General features: G+C 43.6%; 1 protein-coding gene across 1 annotated transcript in view; it reads left to right on the top strand.

Annotated features, from left to right (window-relative positions):
- LOC134753114 (cytoplasmic FMR1-interacting protein) overlaps window positions 1–24,065 on the top strand; it is an 88,261-nt gene that overhangs the window by 52,001 nt on the left and 12,195 nt on the right. The window contains exons 8-25 of the mRNA XM_063688884.1: window positions 200–285; window positions 1,698–1,818; window positions 2,264–2,455; window positions 3,096–3,217; window positions 3,579–3,671; window positions 4,067–4,197; window positions 5,354–5,524; window positions 6,331–6,413; window positions 6,624–6,766; window positions 7,138–7,311; window positions 12,259–12,397; window positions 14,503–14,589; window positions 15,359–15,558; window positions 16,126–16,259; window positions 18,287–18,478; window positions 19,577–19,701; window positions 21,141–21,219; window positions 22,120–22,214. Coding sequence (XP_063544954.1) covers window positions 200–285; window positions 1,698–1,818; window positions 2,264–2,455; window positions 3,096–3,217; window positions 3,579–3,671; window positions 4,067–4,197; window positions 5,354–5,524; window positions 6,331–6,413; window positions 6,624–6,766; window positions 7,138–7,311; window positions 12,259–12,397; window positions 14,503–14,589; window positions 15,359–15,558; window positions 16,126–16,259; window positions 18,287–18,478; window positions 19,577–19,701; window positions 21,141–21,219; window positions 22,120–22,214 — 2,367 coding nt within the window. The remainder of the gene's footprint in view (window positions 1–199; window positions 286–1,697; window positions 1,819–2,263; window positions 2,456–3,095; window positions 3,218–3,578; window positions 3,672–4,066; window positions 4,198–5,353; window positions 5,525–6,330; window positions 6,414–6,623; window positions 6,767–7,137; window positions 7,312–12,258; window positions 12,398–14,502; window positions 14,590–15,358; window positions 15,559–16,125; window positions 16,260–18,286; window positions 18,479–19,576; window positions 19,702–21,140; window positions 21,220–22,119; window positions 22,215–24,065) is intronic.

Here is a 24,065-nt window from a genome sequence, read left to right as displayed (position 1 = left end):
AGCCCCAAATAAAAAAAATTGTAGTAACATATTGAAGAGCTGGGTTTTGTTTTCTTTATTATTATTATTACAAGTATTCTCGCGAAGCCCTTACAGAGGCTTTGCGGAGCCCTAGGGCTTCGCGGAGCCCACTTTAAGAATGGCTGACCCAGGTACCTTTTTGCAATGGAAACAATTGTTAATATTTTTGTTTGTACAGAACTTGGAGGTGGTGCCTCTATTTGGCGATATGCAAATCGCGCCGTTTAACTACATCAAGCGTTCTAAGCACTACGACCCGAGCAAGTAAGTCAAGATTACATTATACATATCTCTGGAAACTCATGGACATGTGCCTTCTCGCCATCCACTGAGCACAGACTTCGTTTTTGACAAAGGTAAAAAAATCCAAACGGAGGTTTATCAGCAAGCCATGGAGCGTAGTATTCTTAAGCGTAACGTCAACCGTTCGCATTAGAAATACAATACTGCGTTCCAAAACGCGAATAACTGACGTATATTAAACTGCTGCCAAACTTAACCGTTTAAAGCGCAAAAAATAGCCAAGTTTCAAGCCTCCTCGTCGCCCAATTACCATTGATTCTGGTTAGGAAAAAAATACAAATAGAGGGTTAAAAGTTATGTTTTTACTAACCTACATTGAGAAATAAAGGGTTAAATGGGACTGGAAAGGACATGTTTGTTATCAAACGTGCGACAGAGGTCGCGTCTTCGTATTTACATATATCTGAACAAAGCCTTTTATTATCATAAGAATAAAGTGCGCGTTCTGATATTTAGGAGTACCTTGGTCGCTCCGATATATCTCATGACGACTGTACACTAATAAATGTAAGTAAGAAACAATTTGTTGTACGAAACATTAATTCAATGATATATCTAGGTTACATCAGTTATATAATAATTGAAAGTACAAAGGCGAAAATTTCCCTATGAGGGATCTCTTCCAGCCTTAGAGGATTAGCGGAGTAGCCATTAACAGGCGTTACCCTCTGTCGAAAATAGTCGGCCAATGGTTATACACAATGTATGGACTGACGTTTATATGACATGGCTATTTTTACGTTACGTATACATTCGACGTTCCCCTTCTCCGCAAAAATCGGCAGACTTTTGTACAATAAATTACAGACGGCTCCGTGTGGTTATATCCTCTAAGCTTCCAGCTAATCTAAATCTAATCTAAAAGTTACATGGAATGTTGAGCGTGCGAGATAGTTTTAAGCTAAACCACAGATTTAATAATATATACGCTAGATGACGCAAATATCACTATTTGTATTGAAACCAAGCGTGCCGACTTTTTCAATTTAATTATTTATTTCGAATTTTTGTATTATCGAATTATTATTTTTTTTTCATACAAAATTTACTCATAACTAATATAATCTTAAAATTACTTACCTGTGATAGGAAATATGTTTTTGCCTTTGAGTGCTCGCAATTTTTGGGCTGTTGCAATTAATTAAAACGCAACCAGGCATTTTAGTTTTCACGGACGTCCGGTTGCAACAACTGACGCGCGTGGACTGTAAAGAGCGACGGTCAACCTCGACGCTTGGTCGGGGTTCGGGCACGCGAAGTAGATGCATTTGCGTCATCTATGGTAATTTTTAATATGTATATTTGTACAATAAAGAGTTTACTACTACTACTATGGTATAATTAATCTGTGGCTAAAACTTTGTGTTTGTCAGGTGGCCGCTATCTTCGAGCCCCAACCCACCGTCTCCGCAAGCTGATCTGATGGTTCACCTGCCCCAGATCCGCGAGGAACACCAGAACTATATCTCCGAGCTGGCTCGCTACAGCAACGAAGTAAGTTCTACTAAGCTCAAATAATTGATCTATGTTCAGAAGGTTAAGGGTCTCCGGCAAGCTCGGTTCTCCATACAAACGTAGTTCCGCTCTCATTTTAAAACGACTAGCTAGATTGCTCTGAAATTTTGTACTTACAATAGGATAAGGTCTATGTCTGTAATTAGTTTATGTAGCGTCAGATACCATAGTTAAAAAAATACAGCGAATTAAAGTTTTTCATACAAAACTTGTTTTTGCTCTATTTCGATTGTTCTATAAACTAGAGCTATATAAACTAATTTTAGACCTAGATATACCTCATGCCATTGTATGCATATTGCAAAGTCTCCAGCCTGCGGCTGTCGTGAATATATTAGACTCTCGTACAATATTTCATTTACCCCCCCTTGTTGCACAATGTACTATAATATGTCTGTGTCTCACGGAAGTTTTGTTATTAAAGGTGACAACAACGTTTAAAGAGGCCGGCTCCGACGCAGAAAACAAGGCTGTAACCGAGCTCTGCCTGCGCGGCCTACAACTCCTGTCGTCCTGGTGCTCCGTCCTCACCGAGCTGTGCTCGTGGAAGCTGCTCCATCCTACCGACCACGCCAGTAACCCGCGCTGCCCGCCCGACGCCGAGGAGTATGAACGCGTGAGTTACTTGTTGTACAAGCGGTCTCTGAAACTCCTCTCATCTTGGTGCTCACGGACTTATGCTATTGGAAGCTGCTTCATCCCACTTATCATACCAGCAATCAAACGCCGCTACGAGTGTGAACGTGTGAGTTTCAAAAGACAAGTGCAAGATTTGACGACCGGTGTATATATTATATATATCGTTGTCTCAGTGTACCCATAACACAAGCCTCCTTGGGCTTATCGTGGGACTTAATTTGTGTAAGAATGTCCTATAATATTTATTATTTATTTTTAAGAGTTTCTGTATTCTCAAGGGACGATTTATGGTGTAAAATATTTTGTTTTATTCAGGTCTACAGCTCGTCTCATTTTTCATTTTATAAAGTTAACATTTTATAAGGTATTAGACGTAAACCAGGAATGATGATGCGATTGACACGCGCTTTAAAAATAAGTGAGATCACTGCATCCGCCAACATTCAATGTAAAGTTGTGCAACAAGTTAACTTGTCCACCGGATATAGTGTGGCACCAAAAAGCATCACATTTTCATTAGAATTCGTATTTTATTTTGGTGGCGCTTTCACATTCTGTAGCTGGCCATGTCGGTACATAGTTATGCGAACTACTAACATTTGATGCTCTATCCACAGGCGACCCGGTACAACTACACCTCAGAAGAAAAGTTCGCCATGATCGAAGTGATTGCCATGATCAAGGGTCTACAGGTGCTCATGGCAAGGATGGAGACCGTGTTCGCTGATGCAGCCAGGCGGTGAGTGATGATGATGATTATAATGGGGTCCTCAGAAGAGAAGAGAAGTGATTGCCATGATCAAGGGTCTGCAGGTGGTCATGGCAAGGATGGAGACCGTTTTCGCTGATGCAGCCAGGGGGTGAGTGATGATGATGAATGGGGTCCTCAGAAGAGAAGAGAAGTGATTGCCATGATCAAGGGTCTGCAGGTGGTCATGGCAAGGATGGAGACCGTTTTCGCTGATGCAGCCAGGCGGTAAGTGATACATTACATCCTCCTATAGCGTATACCTAATGGGGTAGCCGATAGTCCTTGGGGATACCCAAAGCACCCTTTGTAAGAATAGTGACCGAATGTGATGTAATTGATGTTGTTGCAGATCCATATATGCTGAGCTACAAGACTTCGTGCAACTGGTTCTACGTGAACCTCTCAGGAAGGCTATCAAGAATAAGAAAGACCTTATTCGGAGGTAGAGGATTTAAATTAACTTATAATGCCTGTTATATAGGGTTTATGCCTGATTTTAAATTAAAGACATAACAAGTCATCATCAAATGATACAGTCAATTTTCTGCACAAGGACAACGTTTTTAAAATACGCTGCTTTCTCTCACTATTTACGTTCACATCTAAAGTAATCTTATAGACCTAACGCATAAAACACGGCAAAACGGCCGATTTTTCTTATAAAATTATTTTAGTTGTAATCGTAGGCACTAAGGCGGCGCACGATATGTTTTATCTCTAACAATGTAAAGTAAAATACGGAGTGACATTACTTCATTGTCTATTTTATGACTCCGATGATCACAAAAGTGGAATTAGTAAGCATAGATAACCGTTTTAACTTGATCTGTTTTTCAGTATAATAGTGTCCGTGCGAGAGACCTGCGGGGACTGGGCCCGCGGTTGTGAGCCCCAACAAGACCCGGCGCTGAGAGGAAAAAAGGACTCCGAAGCTGGCTTCACCATAAAAGTGCCAAGAAGGAACGTTGGTAAGATATTGTATCCTCTCTCTTTCAGTATGATAATGTCAGAGAGAGATCTGCGGGGACTGGGCCCGCGGTTGTGAGCCCCAACAAGACCCGGCGCTGAGAGGAAAAAAGGACTCCGAAGCTGGCTTCACCATAAAAGTACCAAGAAGGAACGTTGGTAAGATATTGTATCCTCTCTCTTTCAGTATGATAATGTCAGAGAGAGACCTGTGGGCACTGGGCCTCGGTTGTGAGCCCCAACAGGACCCGGCGCTGAGAGGGAAGAAGGACTCCGAAGCTGGCTTCACCATCAAAGTGCCAAGAAGGAACGTTGGTAAGATATTGTATCCTCTCTCTTTCAGTATGATAATGTCAGAGAGAGACCTGTGGGGACTGGGCCTCGGTTGTGAGCCCCAACAAGACCCGGCGCTGAGAGGGAAGAAGGACTCCGAAGCTGGCTTCACCATAAAAGTGCCAAGAAGGAACGTTGGTAAGATATTGTTTCCTTTCTCTTTCAGTATAGTAGTGTCAGAGAGAGACCTGCGGGGATTGGGCCTGCTATTACTATAATTCTCGTGTTACACAGTACTATTTAGTTATCGACAAGGTCTTTGGATACTATTTCAAAGATGTTGTTTACTTTTCATTTTTCACCTTGTCTCAATTATATCAGATGTCGGCGCTTAAGGCCGTTCCATCGGTTTGCCGCTATCACTGTCACTTTTCGCAATAAAGAACGGGAAAGACCACGCGCGCCAAGTGTCAATTTTGATCGAATTTTATCGATTTTGATTAATTTTAAAAAGGTTGCCTTACGATATCGATATTCGAAAGCTGTCAAATTACTACTTAAGTTAAGATTGTTTTTTCTTCTTTTTTTGTTTATAGTGTCACATAATAGATAACCGAGTAAAGTTTGATTAAAAGTCCGAGTTAGAGGTTACTTTGGGAATTAATTGTGTCCAGCGAAGTGTCATAATTCGTGTATCGGAAGCTGTGTTATTAAAGATAACACAATCAAGAACTACATACATTTTTTCCACGTCTACGAATATCAACGTTTCTTAGAAAAATATGATCATATAAGGAGATTTTTCGCAATCTGGCTCAGGGATCGGCCTTAAAAGGATTAGTGACTTGAACATGTTTTAAAATATCTCATATTGCTTTCTGACAGGACCGTCATCCACGCAACTCTACATGGTGCGTACTCAACTTGAAGCCTTAATCTCGGACAAATCTGGTGGAAGACGGACCCTCCGCAAAGACTTGGACGCTGCCACCCTCGTGCAGATCGAGGCCTTCCACCGGCAGAGCTTCTACTGGAACTGTCTGCTGAACCTTTCAGGTATAGTTCAGCTCCTGGTGTATATACTGCTTGAACTGCTGGAAGATAGATTTATACTCCGAGCAAGTAGTTCAACAAAAAAATCATTCAAGTTTCATTTCAAAAAAACACCTTTTAAATAAACAAAACTTAGGTATTCCGTACGGGTACTTAGTTACAGATTACCGGATGTAGTCTGTAGGACGTTCACTACAGTTGTATTTGTTAATATACATACGCACCAACACTCACCACACCTATACATCCCTACGACACATCTATTCTATTCAGACATTATAATGGCAATTTTATTAGAAATAGGCCAATTATTCATTACTATTATAACATTATAATTTCTACATTGATAGTCTGTTAGTGACCTGGGTTCTGGCAGAATTACCAGTGCTTCGCTCGAAAGAGCGGAGTGTATAACTGAGCCAGAACCCTTTTGTTTTGCTACAACGCACACAGCAATTCTACGGTTTATTTTTTAAAGTTTTGTTTTTTATCTTAATGTTGCTTTTTTGTATCTCCTGTGTTTCTTCTGTTTTAATATGTGTGTATTGTGGCAAACGAATAAATGGTTTATCTATCTATCTAGTATCATTTCAACGTCCCACTTTATCTCTATTTTTTTTTAAAGCGTTAAGATTATGTGGACAACATTTTTTTTAATTCCATTTGATTTTATGCTTTAACATAAATAATTGAAATCAATATTTAATACACGCTGTGCAATGTTATGATTCTTGTAATATTGTTTTTATTAAGCTCAAAATGAGGATATGTAAGTGTAATTAGTTTATATGATTGCGATTTATTCACAGATTCCTTGCAAAAGTGCTGCGACTTGTCCCAGCTGTGGTACCGAGAGTTCTACCTGGAAATGACCATGGGCAGAAAAGTCAACGTAAGTGCTGTTTCACTTATTTATTGAAATAAGAAATAACCATTGTCAATTAAAAGTACAAATGCATCAAGATGCATGTAACTGCGTCGAAATATCGGGAGCTCGAAAACAATACAAAAGGTAATCACGGTCCATATCCCGGTCAATATAAGTCTAGTGAAACATAACTTGTTATAGGAAAAAAAAAACTATAACTGATTTTCCTTCCAGAAATGCATGGTCCGTCATCAGCATAACGAGGAGTGCAACGACCTTATCACCATGGAGAAGCGCATCCAGTTCCCCATCGAGATGTCCATGCCCTGGATCCTGACCGACCACGTCCTGCGCAGCAAGGAGCCTGGCATGATGGAGTGAGTCCCACACCAAAAAGTACAACAGTCAAAAGTACCGCACATACAGTTCATTTACAGTCAGAATCCTCGTCTGATTTAAGTCCTCATGCGGCTCGGCCGTCAGCTTCGCACGTAAGGCACCGCCGTGATTTGATGTTCCAGACCTTCGGCCTCGCAGTCGCGAACTTCGGTTAAACGATTGAAGCCGCCAAATAAAATAAAATAATCTGGAAATAAATACCCATTACATTCTACTTACTCAGAATTTCGTGTCTAAAAGCACACGGCTACTTATGAAATTATGTATATAGAAATTGAGTCCTAACGCATTCATATTCACATTTAAAACTAAAACAGAACCCTACTAATACCTTTTTATTTGTCTACAGATACGTGCTCTACCCGCTTGACCTGTACAACGACTCGGCCCAATACGCGCTGACCGTGTTCCGCAAACAGTTCCTGTACGACGAAGTAGAGGCAGAGGTGAACTTGTGCTTCGACCAGTTCGTGTACAAGTTGTCCGAGCAGGTGTACGCGCACTACAAGCAGCTCGCGGCCAGGTATACCAACAGGCACACTCCATCCCGAGTGATCCTACAACAACACACAATACACGCTGTGTTCCGCAAACAGTTCCTGTACGACGAAGTAGAGGCAGAGGTGAACTTGTGGTTCGACCAGTTCGTGTACAAGTTGTCCGAGCAAGTGTACGCGCACTACAAGCAGCTCGCGGCCAGGTATACCAACAGGCACACTCCATCCCGAGTGATCCTACAACAACACACAATACACGCTGTGTTCCGCAAACAGTTCCTGTACGACGAAGTAGAGGCAGAGGTGAACTTGTGGTTCGACCAGTTCGTGTACAAGTTGTCCGAGCAAGTGTACGCGCACTACAAGCAGCTCGCGGCCAGGTATACCAACAGGCACACTCCATCCCGAGTGATCCTACAACAACACACAATACACGCTGTGTTCCGCAAACAGTTCCTGTACGACGAAGTAGAGGCAGAGGTGAACTTGTGGTTCGACCAGTTCGTGTACAAGTTGTCCGAGCAAGTGTACGCGCACTACAAGCAGCTCGCGGCCAGGTATACCAACAGGCACACTCCATCCCGAGTGATCCTACAACAACACACAATACACGCTGTGTTCCGCAAACAGTTCCTGTACGACGAAGTAGAGGCAGAGGTGAACTTGTGGTTCGACCAGTTCGTGTACAAGTTGTCCGAGCAGGTGTACGCGCACTACAAGACAAGCAGCTCGCATTATTTGTACTAAAAACATGCGCACCCCATCCCGAGAGGTGATTGTAGTAGTAGCAGTAGTAGTAGTAATCACTTTATTGTACACAACACAGGTTTACAAAAATAAATTACAGTAATGGAAGTACAAAGGCGAACTTATCCCTATAAGGGATCTCTTCCAGCTAACCTTCGAGTAGATGAGTGGAAAACTATAGCCAGGTCAGATAGACAAACTTACAGGATGTACAAATTAATATTTAAAAAAGAAATAACACTACATTAAAATACATACTAGCATACATACATACAATACTAAATATATATTATAATATATATAAATATCACAAGTGTAAGAAAATAAAAATAAAGGTTAGTACTTAACCAGATCACGCTGATTGAAAAGCCAAAGCTTCTTCTGATTAGCCTTGAGTGACGCTACAGACTGGGACTGTTTGAGCGACAGGGGCAACTAGTTCCACAACTTCACAGCGCGAACCGTGAAAAAATTTGCATACGTTCGCGTCTTATTAGGAGGAATAGCAAGCGTGAGATTAGAACTAGATCGTAAGCGGTGATCACTGCCTTCAGCCAGATAGTTAAATCTTTCCGTTAAGTAAGATGGGGAACGGGGTCGAAGAGTATATTGAACAGCAACGACACGACATGCACATCTCTGCGTTGGCGGATCGGTAACCACCCGAGCTGGGAGCGGAATTAGGAGACGTGATCATATTTCCGGAGGCCAAATATATACTTGTTAAAACAATGCGCTGATGAACTCGCGATTCCATTTTGTCTCCTTATAAATCAGTCTTTTTCACTTGGAGTATTCCCGGATCTCTTAAAAACGGCCAAAATTAAACCAATTCATAAAAAAGGTAGTACGGTAGAACTTAATAACTACAGACCAATCGCGCTATTACCCTCATCGTCAAAAATATTTGAAACCGCTACGTGTACACGATTATATGATTACTGCGAAAAAAATTTAATCCTTAACGATAGTCAAAACGGTTTTCGGAAAAATCGTTCAACGGTCTTAGCTATGTACAAGTTAATGCAGCATGCTATTGAAGTTATAAACAATAAACAATACGCGATCGGAATTCTACTCGATATGACGAAAGCGTACGACCGTGTCCAGTATAATATCTTATTACATAAATTACTATATGGGATAGGTGTTAGGGGTATTCCGCATAATTGGTTTAGATCGTACCTTGAAAATCGTCAGCAATGCATAGAAATACAAAACTACGATCAAAATAATGGCGAATTAAATTACACACATTTGGATTTAAAATTCATGAAACATTCCATACCTCAAGGAAGCTCAATAGGATGTCTCCTGTTTTTAATAATATAAACGACCTTCCAAAAGCTATACAGCAGACGTGTACTTTATTTGCCGACGATATCTCCATCCTCACCTCGTGTACAGACGACTATAATATAACACAAGACTTAAGCACTTTATTAACAAACGTAGGTTATCGGATCACAATTTGGAAGTAAACTTTTCAAAAACAAAAATCTTACAGTTTAGACCTTATCAAAAAACTCCCCTTAACATAGATTTCACCTTCAATAATATAAAATTAGAATGTGTTGATACCGCTCCTCTTCTAGGGTTCGAAATTGACTGCAATGTTAATTGGAAAGCGCATGTAGCAAAAATAAAAACGAAATTGTCCCAGTTCACGTATGCCTTATGCGAATTAAAAAAAGCATGCGACCTCAACACCGCCTTAACTGCAAACTATTCCTACGCCCATGCTTGGCTTACCTATGGTGTCATTTTATGGGGGAATAGCACAGATGTAGAAAGCCTATTTATATTACAAAAAAAATGTGTTCGAATCTTGGCTAACATACATATACCGGAAAGTAGTAAGCCCCATTACATCGATCTAAAAATACTTACCTTAACATCAATATACATTTTGGAAACATGTAAGTTTGTAAAAAAATACCCACAATTTTATACCATACATTCAGACATACCCCGACGCTACGCCAGCAGGTTTGAAAATAAGTTGGTGCAGGTTATCCCCTCGAAACTAAAACTACATTCAAAAAGTCCTAACTCGATGGCAATAAAAATATTCAATAAAATTAGTAACGAAATAAAAAACACCAAGTCGGACAATGAATTCTTTAAAAAAAAATAACAGAACACCTGATTAAAAAAGCCTATTATACATTAAATGAATTTTTTCACGACCAATAATTATAATTAATAAAGTACCCATTATATAACCTTGTACAAAAACTTCGTTCTCCTCTTGAATAAACTGTTTGCTGTGCCCTACAGGGTGTCATGTTGTACACAATTCTATGTTAAGTATAGGTTAAGATACAATGTGATATGCAATAAAGATTATGAGTATGAGTACTTAATACACACATTTACATTTACGCGTTTACAAACATTTTGTAAACGCTCAAGTCTAATCCAGAAACCCAATGTCACCATAGTCCAGAAGAGGGAGCAAGAGAGAAATAGCAAGAGTCAGTTTAGTATGAAGAGGGAGAAAATTCTGCAGCCGTCGAAGAGAGTGAAGGGATCCAAAAACGTTTTTACTCACCTCAGCAACATGGGGAGCCCAAGAAAGCGTCTGATCCATGGTGATACCCAAATTTCGGACAGTAGAGGAGAAATGGATATTAGTCCCATCGAACAAAATGTCAGGTACCACCATGTCTGAGAGCCTGTCTACGTAGTAAGGACTGCCAATGACTATCGCCTGTGACTTCTGAGCATTAATTTTGTGACCAAATTTGCACGCCCAATCCCGTATGGACTCTAAATCATAATTAATCTGAGCAATTAATGAGGGAAGATCGTCTATACCAGCCGCTGCATAAATCTGCAGGTCATCTGCGTATAAATAGTATGATGACGTAAGTGATGTGGTGATACCATTAATAAAAATAGAGAACAGGAGTGGAGAAAGCACCCCTCCCTGTGGGACGCCAGCGGTGAGCTCACACCAGTCGGACAGTTTGTCATCTACTCTAACACGCTGGCGTCTGCCAGAAAGGTAACTACGGAACCAAGATAGTGAAGTTTGGGAAATGTTCAGTGTGTTGAGTGTGCCTAAAAGGATCTCGAAGTCTACCGTGTTGAAGGCATTGCTGAAATCAAGGAGGACAAGAACAGTAAGCTTTTTGGATTCTATATTAAACCGAATGTCGTCAGTGACTTTAACCGAAGCGGCAACTGTGCTATACCCGGGGCGAAATCCAGATTGGAGGGGATTAAATAAGGAATTTTTATTAAGATGAGATATTAGTCGACGGTTAATATAATATTCAATAATTTTGGATAATATTGGCAGAATAGAGATAGGACTGTAATGGGAGAAAGATGCAGGATTGGAGGTTTTTGGGAGAGGAATGACGTGGGCATACTTCCAGGATGCCGGAAACGTGCCAGTGGATAGGGAAAAATTAATGATGTTGGAGATGATGGGTGAGATGAAATCCGCCACGAGCATAAGCATATCCGCACTGAGGTTATCGTCACCTAGGGCTTTCGTTTTAATAGATTTCAGTATTTTAAATGTCTCTTGCGAAGAAATACAGCCTACATCAAAGGGAGCTAAATTAGAGTTGGTTGTAGTAGCAGCAAGAAGCGATAGGGTAGAGCGTTTAGTTAAGGGGTCAAGAGTAACCGGAGAAGTACTAAAAAATTGGTTTATACCATTTATGTCAAGAAAACTAGAACCAACCGATTGAGTTTTGCCAACCCCAAGTGTTTTTAAAAACTTGACTCCCTACAGACCTTGTTGCAGCGGTTACGTAATGACATACACTTCTGGCGATTACTATCCAAGGGATTTTGTCGAAATTTTACTCGAGCTCGATCTCGCTTGGCCATCAGCAGCTTGATTTCCGGCGTGAGCCACGGCGCAGGGAAGTGTTTAACGCGCGTAGGTTTCAACGGCGCGTGTTTTTCAAAGGTCCCAAGCAATATGTCATTGAAAGCCCTCACCTTCATATCGATATCTGCGAGATTCTCCAACCCTTGCCAATCCGCACTCGTTAAGATTGTCTCTGCGTCTTACAAGCAGGTCATAGTATGGTGACCATACAAGACATGGTCTACCAGGAATACACCACTCTTGTTCCAACGTTCTTGATCTTCTTACTACTTTTTAAATTTTTTGATATTTTTATTTCTAGTTTTAATCGTGTGTCTACAAAATTGACTATGACAGTACCCCTCTATCCTATATCTCTTTGCATTTTATGCAGTATGCTGCTGGACAAGCGTTACCGCGCGGAGTGCATGGCTCGCGGCGCGCCGGCGGGCCCCGCGGCCGGCCGCTACGCCTCGCTGCTGCGCCAGCGACACGTCGCGCTGCTCGGCCGGCACGTCGCGCTCAGCGCCTTGGTATGTCGCCATCATCATTGTATAGTATGCTGCTGGACAAGCGTTACCGCGCGGAGTGCATGGCCGGCCGCTACGCCTCGCTGCTGCGCCAGCGACACGTCGCGCTGCTCGGCCGGCACGTCGCGCTCAGCGCCTTGGTATGTCGCCATCATCATTGTATAGTATGCTGCTGGACAAGCGTTACCGCGCGGAGTGCATGGCCGGCCGCTACGCCTCGCTGCTGCGCCAGCGACACGTCGCGCTGCTCGGCCGGCACGTCGCGCTCAGCGCCTTGGTATGTCGCCATCATCATTGTATAGTATGCTGCTGGACAAGCGTTACCGCGCGGAGTGCATGGCCGGCCGCTACGCCTCGCTGCTGCGCCAGCGACACGTCGCGCTGCTCGGCCGGCACGTCGCGCTCAGCGCCTTGGTATGTCGCCATCATCATTGTATAGTATGCTGCTGGACAAGCGTTACCGCGCGGAGTGCATGGCCGGCCGCTACGCCTCGCTGCTGCGCCAGCGACACGTCGCGCTGCTCGGCCGGCACGTCGCGCTCAGCGCCTTGGTATGTCGCCATCATCATTGTATAGTATGCTGCTGGACAAGCGTTACCGCGCGGAGTGCATGGCCGGCCGCTACGCCTCGCTGCTGCGCCAGCGATACGTCGCGCTGCTCGGCCGGCACGTCGCGCTCAGCGCCTTGGTATGTCGCCATCATCATTGTATAGTATGCTGCTGGACAAGCGTTACCGCGCGGAGTGCATGGCCGGCCGCTACGCCTCGCTGCTGCGCCAGCGACACGTCGCGCTGCTCGGCCGGCACGTCGCGCTCAGCGCCTTGGTATGTCGCCATCATCATTGTATAGTATGCTGCTGGACAAGCGTTACCGCGCGGAGTGCATGGCCGGCCGCTACGCCTCGCTGCTGCGCCAGCGACACGTCGCGCTGCTCGGCCGGCACGTCGCGCTCAGCGCCTTGGTATGTCGCCATCATCATTGTATAGTATGCTGCTGGACAAGCGTTACCGCGCGGAGTGCATGGCCGGCCGCTACGCCTCGCTGCTGCGCCAGCGACACGTCGCGCTGCTCGGCCGGCACGTCGCGCTCAGCGCCTTGGTATGTCGCCATCATCATTGTATAGTATGCTGCTGGACAAGCGTTACCGCGCGGAGTGCATGGCCGGCCGCTACGCCTCGCTGCTGCGCCAGCGACACGTCGCGCTGCTCGGCCGGCACGTCGCGCTCAGCGCCTTGGTATGTCGCCATCATCATTGTATAGTATGCTGCTGGACAAGCGTTACCGCGCGGAGTGCATGGCCGGCCGCTACGCCTCGCTGCTGCGCCAGCGACACGTCGCGCTGCTCGGCCGGCACGTCGCGCTCAGCGCCTTGGTATGTCGCCATCATCATTGTATAGTATGCTGCTGGACAAGCGTTACCGCGCGGAGTGCATGGCCGGCCGCTACGCCTCGCTGCTGCGCCAGCGACACGTCGCGCTGCTCGGCCGGCACGTCGCGCTCAGCGCCTTGGTATGTCGCCATCATCATTGTATAGTATGCTGCTGGACAAGCGTTACCGCGCGGAGTGCATGGCCGGCCGCTACGCCTCGCTGCTGCGCCAGCGACACGTCGCGCTGCTCGGCCGGCACGTCGCGCTCAGCGCCTTGGTATGTCGCCATCATCATTGTATAGTATGCTGCTGGACAAGCGTTACCGCGCGGAGTGCATGGCCGGCCGCTACGCCTCGCTGCTGCGCCAGCGACACGTCGCGCTGCTCGGCCGGCACGTCGCGCTCAGCGCCTTGGTATGTCGCCATCATCATTGTATAGTATGCTGCTGGACAAGCGTTACCGCGCGGAGTGCATGGCCGGCCGCTACGCCTCGCTGCTGCGCCAGCGACACGTCGCGCTGCTCGGCCGGCACGTCGCGCTCAGCGCCTTGGTATGTCGCCATCATCATTGTATAGTATGCGATTTCGGGGTTGGTCCCATAGTAAAAGTTGCTCAGTATGATCCCAAAATATCCCTGGCTAACGGGAATGCACTTATTTTTTAGCCATCGTGTATTTAGTGGTCCATAAGGCCAGGCAATATCGATGTCCAATACTAAAGTGTTTATTCTTCATCAGGTGGCCCAGCGGATTAATGCGGACATGCACCGGGCTCTGGACGCGGCGGTAGCCAAGTTCGAAGCCGGTGACATCACGGGTGTTGTGGTAAGTTCACTTATCTTAGCTAACTTAGCGGTTTCACTCACGTATTTTTAGTCACTCGCGCGACATGGAAGCGACGCGCATCGCGAAAATGGAGGCTCTCCGAAACATGTCGCGCGAGTGACTAAAAATACGTGAGTGAAATTGGTAAGTTAGCTAAGTTAGTATGTCTCACGATAGTTTAAATTCGATTTCTCACATCTTACTACTATTTAAAAAAAATATGCTTTTAGGTTTGTGTCTGGATTTGTATTTGTAGATTTTTGATAGAAACTGACTCTTAGCTAGTCTTATCGGTAGTATCTTATGCGCTGGAACCAATATGCATTACAATTAAATCCGTTCCAATCTAACTGACTTCTTTTAGGTAATTATTTTAGGTTTGAATAGACATCTTTTAGGTTAAGCATGTTTCATCCTAGACTGCATCGGTACTTACTATCAGGTGAGATTGCGGTCAAATGCTTGCCTTTTTGTAATAAAAAAAAAATCATAAACCAACTAAAGTAACATTTATATTTTTCGTGAAGAGTTAATGACAATAAGTTTCCGATTTAAACCACAAGACCATAGACTCTTATCAGACTCTTATCTTTTTAGCAGATATCGCAATGTAATGAAAATTGCATGTAAGTTCTTGCTAGTCGAAACCTCACTTGAAACACACCCAACTTGTAGAAAAGGTGCGAAATTCAAATTTCCTATAGGAAGTCAACTGTTTCTACTGACAAGCTTGCTGTGCCCGAGTATAAATAATCCCATTGTTTACCAGGAACTGGAAGGCCTAATAGCCGTGAACCGTCTCTGCCACAAGCTCCTCAGCCGCTACCTGGCCCTCGACGACTTTGAGACCATCCTCCGCGAGAGTGACCACGGAGTACTAGCCCCCTACGGCCGGGTCACTCTGCACGTGTTCTGGGAGCTCAACTACGATCTACTGCCGAATTACTGCTACAACGCGGCCACTGACAGGTCGGTACCCGAGTGTACTCGAGCATAAATAGTTAAATACCCATTCTCTCTTCGACTTTATTTACCGGCCTCGCTTCATTCGGATCGCTAACTTGACCCGCATTTTCAACTTTTTTAAAGCTCATTATATAGCTGGGGTATTACTGCATTGTTCTGCCACCAGAGTGCAGCACTAGCCCCTTTAGTAAACAATAGAGTAACTTATACATAATGTGCCTTTAACAGTTTTTTGACAAGTTTTCAGAGATAATAAAATATGACATTGATGCATCAAGGCGGTTTGTGCACAGAGGACCTACCGGGAAACGCGAATCCGAAATTTCGCTATCTGCCTCTTTATCGTTCGAATATGCAAGTGGCAGAGATGTTTGATAACGAAATTTCGATTTTCTTGTTTCACGATAGACCCTCAGATTGTGGTAGTGGCGCCCCCTACGCAGAGTTTTGCGTAATATTTCCTATTGGAATGAAATTAAGTCAACCTGTAGTCAATCTGCCGCCGTGGCCATTTTGTATGAAATATTATTTGCTTATTTTGTGATGTTTAATTACTGTTTAAACCCTCAGGTTCGTGAAATGCCGCGGCATCCAGTTCGCAGCCAACGTGCAACGGGAACGGCCCCAGCAATATGGCCACGCACTGTTGTGGGGCTCCAAACAGCTCAGCCTGGCTTACTCGGCACAGTACGCGCAGTACGCAGGTAACTTCCATACAAACTCCCAGGTTTGTGAAATGCCGCGGCATCCAGTTCGCAGCCAACGTGCAACGGGAACGGCCCCAGCAATATGGCCACGCACTGTTGTGGGGCTCCAAACAGCTCAGCCTGGCTTACTCGGCACAGTACGCGCAGTACGCAGGTAACTTCCATACAAACTCCCAGGTTTGTGAAATGCCGCGGCATCCAGTTCGCAGCCAACGTGCAACGGGAACGGCCCCAGCAATATGGCCACGCACTGTTGTGGGGCTCTAAACAGCTCAGCCTGGCTTACTCGGCACAGTACGCGCAGTACGCAGGTAACTTCCATACAAACTCCCAGGTTTGTGAAATGCCGCGGCATCCAGTTCGCAGCCAACGTGCAACGGGAACGGCCCCAGCAATATGGCCACGCACTGTTGTGGGGCTCCAAACAGCTCAGCCTGGCTTACTCGGCACAGTACGCGCAGTACGCAGGTAACTTCCATACAAACTCCCAGGTTTGTGAAATGCCGCGGCATCCAGTTCGCAGCCAACGTGCAACGGGAACGGCCCCAGCAATATGGCCACGCACTGTTGTGGGGCTCCAAACAGCTCAGCCTGGCTTACTCGGCACAGTACGCGCAGTACGCAGGTAACTTCCATACAAACTCCCAGGTTTGTGAAATGCCGCGGCATCCAGTTCGCAGCCAACGTGCAACGGGAACTGAAGTGTGGGACGTCCAGGGGTATAATGACAACACTAGAGTTGAGTATAGAATGAATCTTTATTGGAAAATGTTGGCCTTATATACTAGTGAAACGTACACATGTTTCTTTGTTCCTGTTAATTGATGCGTAATAATCGAATTAAAATAGATTTCCTTTGTCTGTGTTCATCGGAGCGTGAATGCTAAATATGGGAGTGTGACGTATCCTCTCAGATGGAAGATAGGTATTGTACAAGGTGTGGCCTACGATGTGAGATAGGCATTGTACAAGGTGTGGCCTACACCACAGAACGGCCCCAGCAATATGGCCGTGCTCTGGCGTGGGACTCCAAACAGCTCAGCCTGGCTTACTCTGCGCAGTACGCAAGTAACTTGCACTGCTGAAATTTTGTTTAACTCCCAGTCTGCTGTTAAATTCGAATTTTAAAACTCTTACGGTTCGGTAAAGGTTTTACCAAACTGTTAAGATCGGAATATGAATTGCGCCGTCGTACCAATACCAAACGCACTCGCTTTACTCGCCCGCCTAAATCACACTCAGTCGGCATTTCCCTATATCCCTCGCTAGTATTTCTAGTTATGTAAGTATAGCTATTTTTCACCTCAGCAGCTCGAACAAGCCTACTTTCGTCACTCCAGGGAGTGAAACAACGTTAGTGAAGGCCATGAACTGCCATTTCATACTTTTTTTTTCTCTGTATTTTTCTGTGTAATTCGAAATACATTTTCGAGATGAAAAATTATGTGTGCAACACGAGAGCAAAGTTATTTTACATCTCGTGTTTTTGAGTTCCGAGAAAGCGAAAGATTCTAATCATCTTGAGCGTAGCGAGGAAAATAAACACTCGCAAGAAAAAGCAAGTTTCCTCTCTTGTTGCAGAAATAAGTTTTTAATACAGTTGCTCAAAAAGTGGTACTTTTTGTGGCTGCGTAGCGTGCGAGAAGCTCAATTTCTCGAACTAGTGCTTTTTACTTTTTAGTTCCAAACTATAGTTTCGAAACGCAGTTTTAATGTAATTTAGCTTGAGCAGGTACCGGGGCCTCACTCGTTACTCCTCGGTGTCGTTGAGCAACCCGCGCCGGGCCCGCGGCGGCCGCGGCCGGGGCGCGCACGAGTATGAAGGTATCGCGGGCTGCGGCAGCTCAACTATCAAGGGCTGTATACGTACTTTTGGTTTTGGTTTGGTTTGGTGGTATGATACTAATGGTACTAATGATATATTAATTTATTATTTTTTCGCAATTGTATTAAAAAACGTCGTTTACAACACGTGTGAAATGTGTTTTCACACTAGTTGTAAAATGTAGTAATTGTTTGTGCAGGTTTCGTGGGCACGCAGCACCTGCACGCGCTGGTGCGGCTGCTGGGCTACCAGGGCGTGGCGGTGGTGGCGGCGGAGCTGCTGGGCGTGGCGCGCGGGCTGCTGCACGGCTCGCTGGCGCAGTTCACGCGCGCGCTGCACGCCGCCATGCCGCGCCACTGCAAGCTGCCGCGGTACGACTACGGCTCCAACGGTAACCGACTATAACGATAATACGATCACCGCTTCCTATAACCAAAGATAATTAACAATGTCGGCCTTCGCTCCAACTTTTAGTTTAAACGGCGCCCCAGGCGCCTCGTATCTAAAAGCGCGCGAACCGCGCAGAATAATAAATAAAATAAATAAATATTATATGACATTCTTACACAGATTGAGTAAGTCCCACGGTAAGCCCAAGGAGGCTTGTGTTATGGGTACTCAGACAACGATATATATAATATATAAATACTTAAATACATAGAAAACACCCATGACTCAGGAACAAATATCTGTGCTCATCACACAAATAAATGCCCTTACCGGGATTGGAACCCAGGACCATCGGCTTCACAGGCAGGGTCACTACCCACTAGGCCAGACCGGTCGTCGTGCCTTACCTGACCTTTAAGTGTGTAGGGCGCCGCAGGCACCCTGCATCGAATGTCGCGCTTTGCCCGACCTTTAAGTGTGTTGGGCACCGCAGGCGCCCTGTATCTAAGCGTAGCGTGCTAAATGTTGGGCTTCGCCCGACCTTTAAGTGTGTAAGGCACCATAGGCGCCCTGTTTCTAAGAGCGCGCTAAATATCGGGCTTCACCCGACCTTTCAGTGTGTAGGGCGTGTAAAGTAATAATTTAAAAATAATATTCAACGTGCCCATGAGGAACCCGACAGATTTTAACAGTATATTCCTGATTAAATTTGAAGACTAAAATGTCCTATAATTTTTTTTGGAATTTCGGATAATTTCAGAGTTAAAATCAGTTTAAAAAAAACATCTTTTTATTGTTTCTTAGTGCTAAACGCTTTTTTGATTTCGATGTTGCCACAGTCCTTTGAGAAACTATAATATTGACAAACGACAATGTCTGATAAATTCACAAATATTAAAAAAGTTCGGCCCGTTTCAACTTCGTTAACTACTATGTGGCCAAGGGGCTACTAAACGGTTGCCGACCGCTGGTCTAGAATCCTAGCGCGTGACACGTTTACAGTGGATGCGTTAATAAATATAAAAACTATGTTTTCTTCGGCATTCTACAAAAATGAATGTAAACGTAGGTAAACAGTATATGAGTAGTTTTGTTTCAGGCGTCCTGGGCTACTACCACGCACAGTTGACAGATATCGTGCAGTACCCCGACGCGCGCACGGAACTGTTCCACGCGTTCCGGGAGCTCGGCAACATCATACTGTTCTGCATGCTCGTCGAACAGGTGAGACGGCGACACTGGAGCGACAGAGACGGCTACTACCACGCACAGTTGACAGATATCGTGCAGTACCCCGACGCGCGCACGGAACTGTTCCACGCGTTCCGGGAGCTCGGCAACATCATACTGTTCTGCATGCTCGTCGAACAGGTGAGACGGCGACACTGGAGCGACAGAGACGGCTACTACCACGCACAGTTGACAGATATCGTGCAGTACCCCGACGCGCGCACGGAACTGTTCCACGCGTTCCGGGAGCTCGGCAACATCATACTGTTCTGCATGCTCGTCGAACAGGTGAGACGGCGACACTGGAGCGACAGAGACGGCTACTACCACGCACAGTTGACAGATATCGTGCAGTACCCCGACGCGCGCACGGAACTGTTCCACGCGTTCCGGGAGCTCGGCAACATCATACTGTTCTGCATGCTCGTCGAACAGGTACTGAAATATATATATAAAGTCATAAAAATTGAAACTTGTGGCCTTAATAGGGAATATTACGCAAAACTCTACATAGAGAGCGCCACTAGCACAATCACAGGGTTTACCGCGAAACACGAAAATCGAAATTTCTGTTTCTGCCCATCTATCACTGTTGGAAATTCGAACGATGCCTCTATCACGAAATTTAGATTTACGCATTTCGCGGTAGGCCATTTGAAAAAAAAAACCGTCTTGATGCATCACTGTCATAGTGAAAACTTGTCAAAAGACTGTTTAAGGCATAATATGTATAAGTTACTCTATGGTTTACATTAGATGCTAGTGCTGAAGGCTGGCAGCAGAACATTGCAGACATATAGTCTGTCAAACAAAGTATGTCAGTAGCTATGTAAAGCAAACTAAAGTAGGGCTTTGGTCTCTTTAACCTTTTGGACGCCAATGACTGAGATATCAGCAGGTCCAACGCCAAAGACGGATTAATCGGTCAAAGACCACAGAGCAACATAGACTTACGTGAATGTGCATAAAGTACAATTTCAGTTTTGACACTTGCGTCCGAGTGACAGCTTTTGTGTTTGACACGGCGTCGAGAAGGTTAATATACCTACATATTAGTATTTAATGGTGACAGCAGAAGTTTCTCCTGAAATAGAAACGACAAATAAGATGGCTGTCATTCACGATCCACATTCCACAGATAAAACACAGATGACAAGCGATTTTTGAATTATTCGAACACAGTGTTGCTAACCCGCGAATTTTCAAATTTGCCGCCTTTTTCTACTGACATGATTTGCTTCACCATGTATATCCCCTAATGCAAACTAACTTGATATTGACTACATTGACACTTGTCGCTAATAAATAAGTGTTGCTTCGTACAACTCACGCACACTCCTTTGCGCTTTTTTTTACCTTTTCTAATAAATTCTGTCACATATTCTTGTACGACCGCATTTGAGATTGATTATTAAAAATGTTTATATGTTTAGGCGCTGAGCCAGGAGGAGGTGACGGACCTACTGCACGCGGCGCCCTTCCAGAATATACTGCCGAGACCATTCGCAGCTGGTAAGCTAACACCCTAAAACATATACAGGTTGGCAAAAAATAAGTGCATTCCCCTTGCCAGGGATTTTGGGATTATACTGAGCAACTTTTACTATGGGACCAACCACGAAATCCCGAAAAAGAATTGACCGTCCCATAGAAAATGGACCAGCCAAAATGTAGGTATAAAACAGCCAAATTTTTTTTCGCGATTTCGGGGTTGGTCCCATAGTGAAAGTTGCTCAGTATAATTGCCCTGTATGTATGTATGATATTACTGATATCGCCCGCTGAGAAAAAGGACGGCTGCTCTTCGGGCGCACAATGACTCGCCAAACCAAATGATATATGATATTTTTTCTAAGGAAGTAAGATTGTAAACATGACTTTCATGTATTAAGTGGAAAGATGAAACTGTAATGTGCGTTGTAAGACTTGTAAGTATGTATTTGTCATGTGTGTTTTTTTTTTACTTAATTAATTGCTCACCAGTTGGCGCCACTGTTGATGTAGGTCCAGAAACACAGATCTCAAAATTCTACTATGCTTATTTTTATAAAATCAATACGTTATAATATACACAAAAGTATTTTAACGTCTAAATGTGCCATTTTTTCGACCTGTTTAATTTTGCATATATTTTAGTTGGCACTTTTTTTAAACCACTAACATTTATTGAGCTATATCTATTGTTTACCATGATTAATCAAAGATGGACAAAGATTTACCACGATTATGAATAACGAGTGAAAATTCCCAATAAAAAAGCTTGAAACCCCCAAAACTTCTATGCGTTTAACATTTTGAAAGACCTCCATCTACACTAGCGCCCCTAGCGGCGAAATTAAACGCGGTAGCCCTCATTGTAAAGATATTTTTGACTTCGACTATATAAAGATAAATAAATAAATACATTTTCAGAGGGTGAGAAGCCGGAGACGAAACAAAAACGCCTCGAGGCCAAATACACCGCGCTGCAGATCGTACAGAACGTCGACAAGTACGGCACTGCGAAGGTAAGACATGTTGTGGCCACAGAATAAATAATAGTAGTAGGTACAGAAGGTTCACTCTATCAAAACGCGTCTATTAAGACAGATATGACCGCTAGGTGGCGCCAGCGCGAACAGGAGTCCGTTCCGTAGCGGTCCGCGGCAACTACTATGGCTAGACACCAAAATTGGTGTGGGCCGCATGTACTTGTAGCGACGCGACGAAATCGCGGAGTGAGCCACGCCTGGCGTACTAGCATTTAAATGGTGAGCGTCAGGGTGGCGGGTGAACCTCAGCGATTTCAAAGAAATATTTATAAACATATTTTACTTTCGGTGTACCTCAGTGTACCTTTAATAGAATCTCGTTTACCTCTAAAACGAGATATTTAACAAGGAAGGTACACTATAAATACATACATTTTGCGTGAAATAATGCAAGAATGAATAACGCAAAACACACACGTACACATGTTATGCAAGCCATATCTAGTTTGTATAAAATGCTTTTTTACTCCCTTCCTTTTTTTGTGTTTCCACTTAGTTATTGCATGTTAATTGTACTTTTGTGGACATCTGTTATTGGCTATGTTTTCTGTTCACTATGATTTGTATTACTTTTTGTATTGCTGTTGATGCCCCAAATAAATAAATAAAAAATTCATAGGTTCACCCGCCATCCTGACGTCAGGACCTTATTTTGAGCCTAGCTCGTTTTAGGGGTAGATATTCTGAAATGAAATGAAATATGAAATGAAATGAAATATATTTATTTGCATTAAGTGTGGTAACATTCATGGTCATAATATGTAAAATTAGATCACACACTTAGCTAATAATAAGTATGCAAAAATGCAATGCAATGCAAGCAATGCTTTTTTTTAATGCCTTAACTATACAGACTAACAACTATAGGTATTTAAAATATTTACAAACATGCCATGATTTAAAAATTAAGTTAATACAACATTATATTACAAATTTCAAACATATTGTTCATGTTAAATGCTAAATAAATAAATAAGGACAACACATTTAATTCATCGTTATAAGATTCTATAAATTCATTCATTGTATAAAAACATTTTTCTTTCAACCATTTAAATAAATGCCGCCTAAAATGGGTTATCGATGGTTGTTGTCTTATTTCGAGAGGTAAATTGTTAAATATTTTTATTGACATAGAGTGACAATTTTTCCTCTGTAGCGCGCTTCTACATCTCGGCATAACTAATTTTGTGGGATCTCTGGGTCTGAGCCTAGGGTGTGTACTAACCGTTGTATATAAATGAGAATTTGTGTATACAAATATTGCGATTTCAAAAATGTATCATCCAGTGAGAGTCAAGAGGTTAATTTTTTTAAACAAAGGCCTACATGGTTCCAGACGTCCTTTCCCACTTATGGCTCTTACACATTTCTTTTGGACTAAGAACACTTGCCCTATATAGCTCGCATTACCCCAAATTATTAGACCATACCGTAATTGAGATGCAACATAACCTGCATGGTATGCTGTTAGGGCAACTTTTTCACCAGCTACCCGGTTTAATTGTCTTAAGGCATATGTGAATTTTTCTAATTTGGTGCAAATGTTGTCTATATGGTATCTCCACTTACAATGACTGCCTACCAAAATACCTAAAAATTTGGTGACATAAACCTCTTCAATAATTTCATCTTTACAATGAATATCTAACTTTGGAGTTTGTGTTCGTATATTGCAGAACTGATGTATTTCGTTTTATTAATGTTTACTAACAAATCATTGTCTTCCAGCCAATTACATATAGAGTCAATAGCAAGATTTATATTATTCATAAAAGCATTATCATTAATGTAATTAGAAATTACGATTGAAATGTCATCTGCAAA

The sequence above is a fragment of the Cydia strobilella genome, chromosome 26 (assembly GCF_947568885.1).
Source record: "Cydia strobilella chromosome 26, ilCydStro3.1, whole genome shotgun sequence".
NCBI lineage: Eukaryota > Metazoa > Arthropoda > Insecta > Lepidoptera > Tortricidae > Cydia > Cydia strobilella.
Note: the sequence above shows the minus strand (reverse complement) of the source record. Positions and strands in the feature narration are given on the sequence as shown.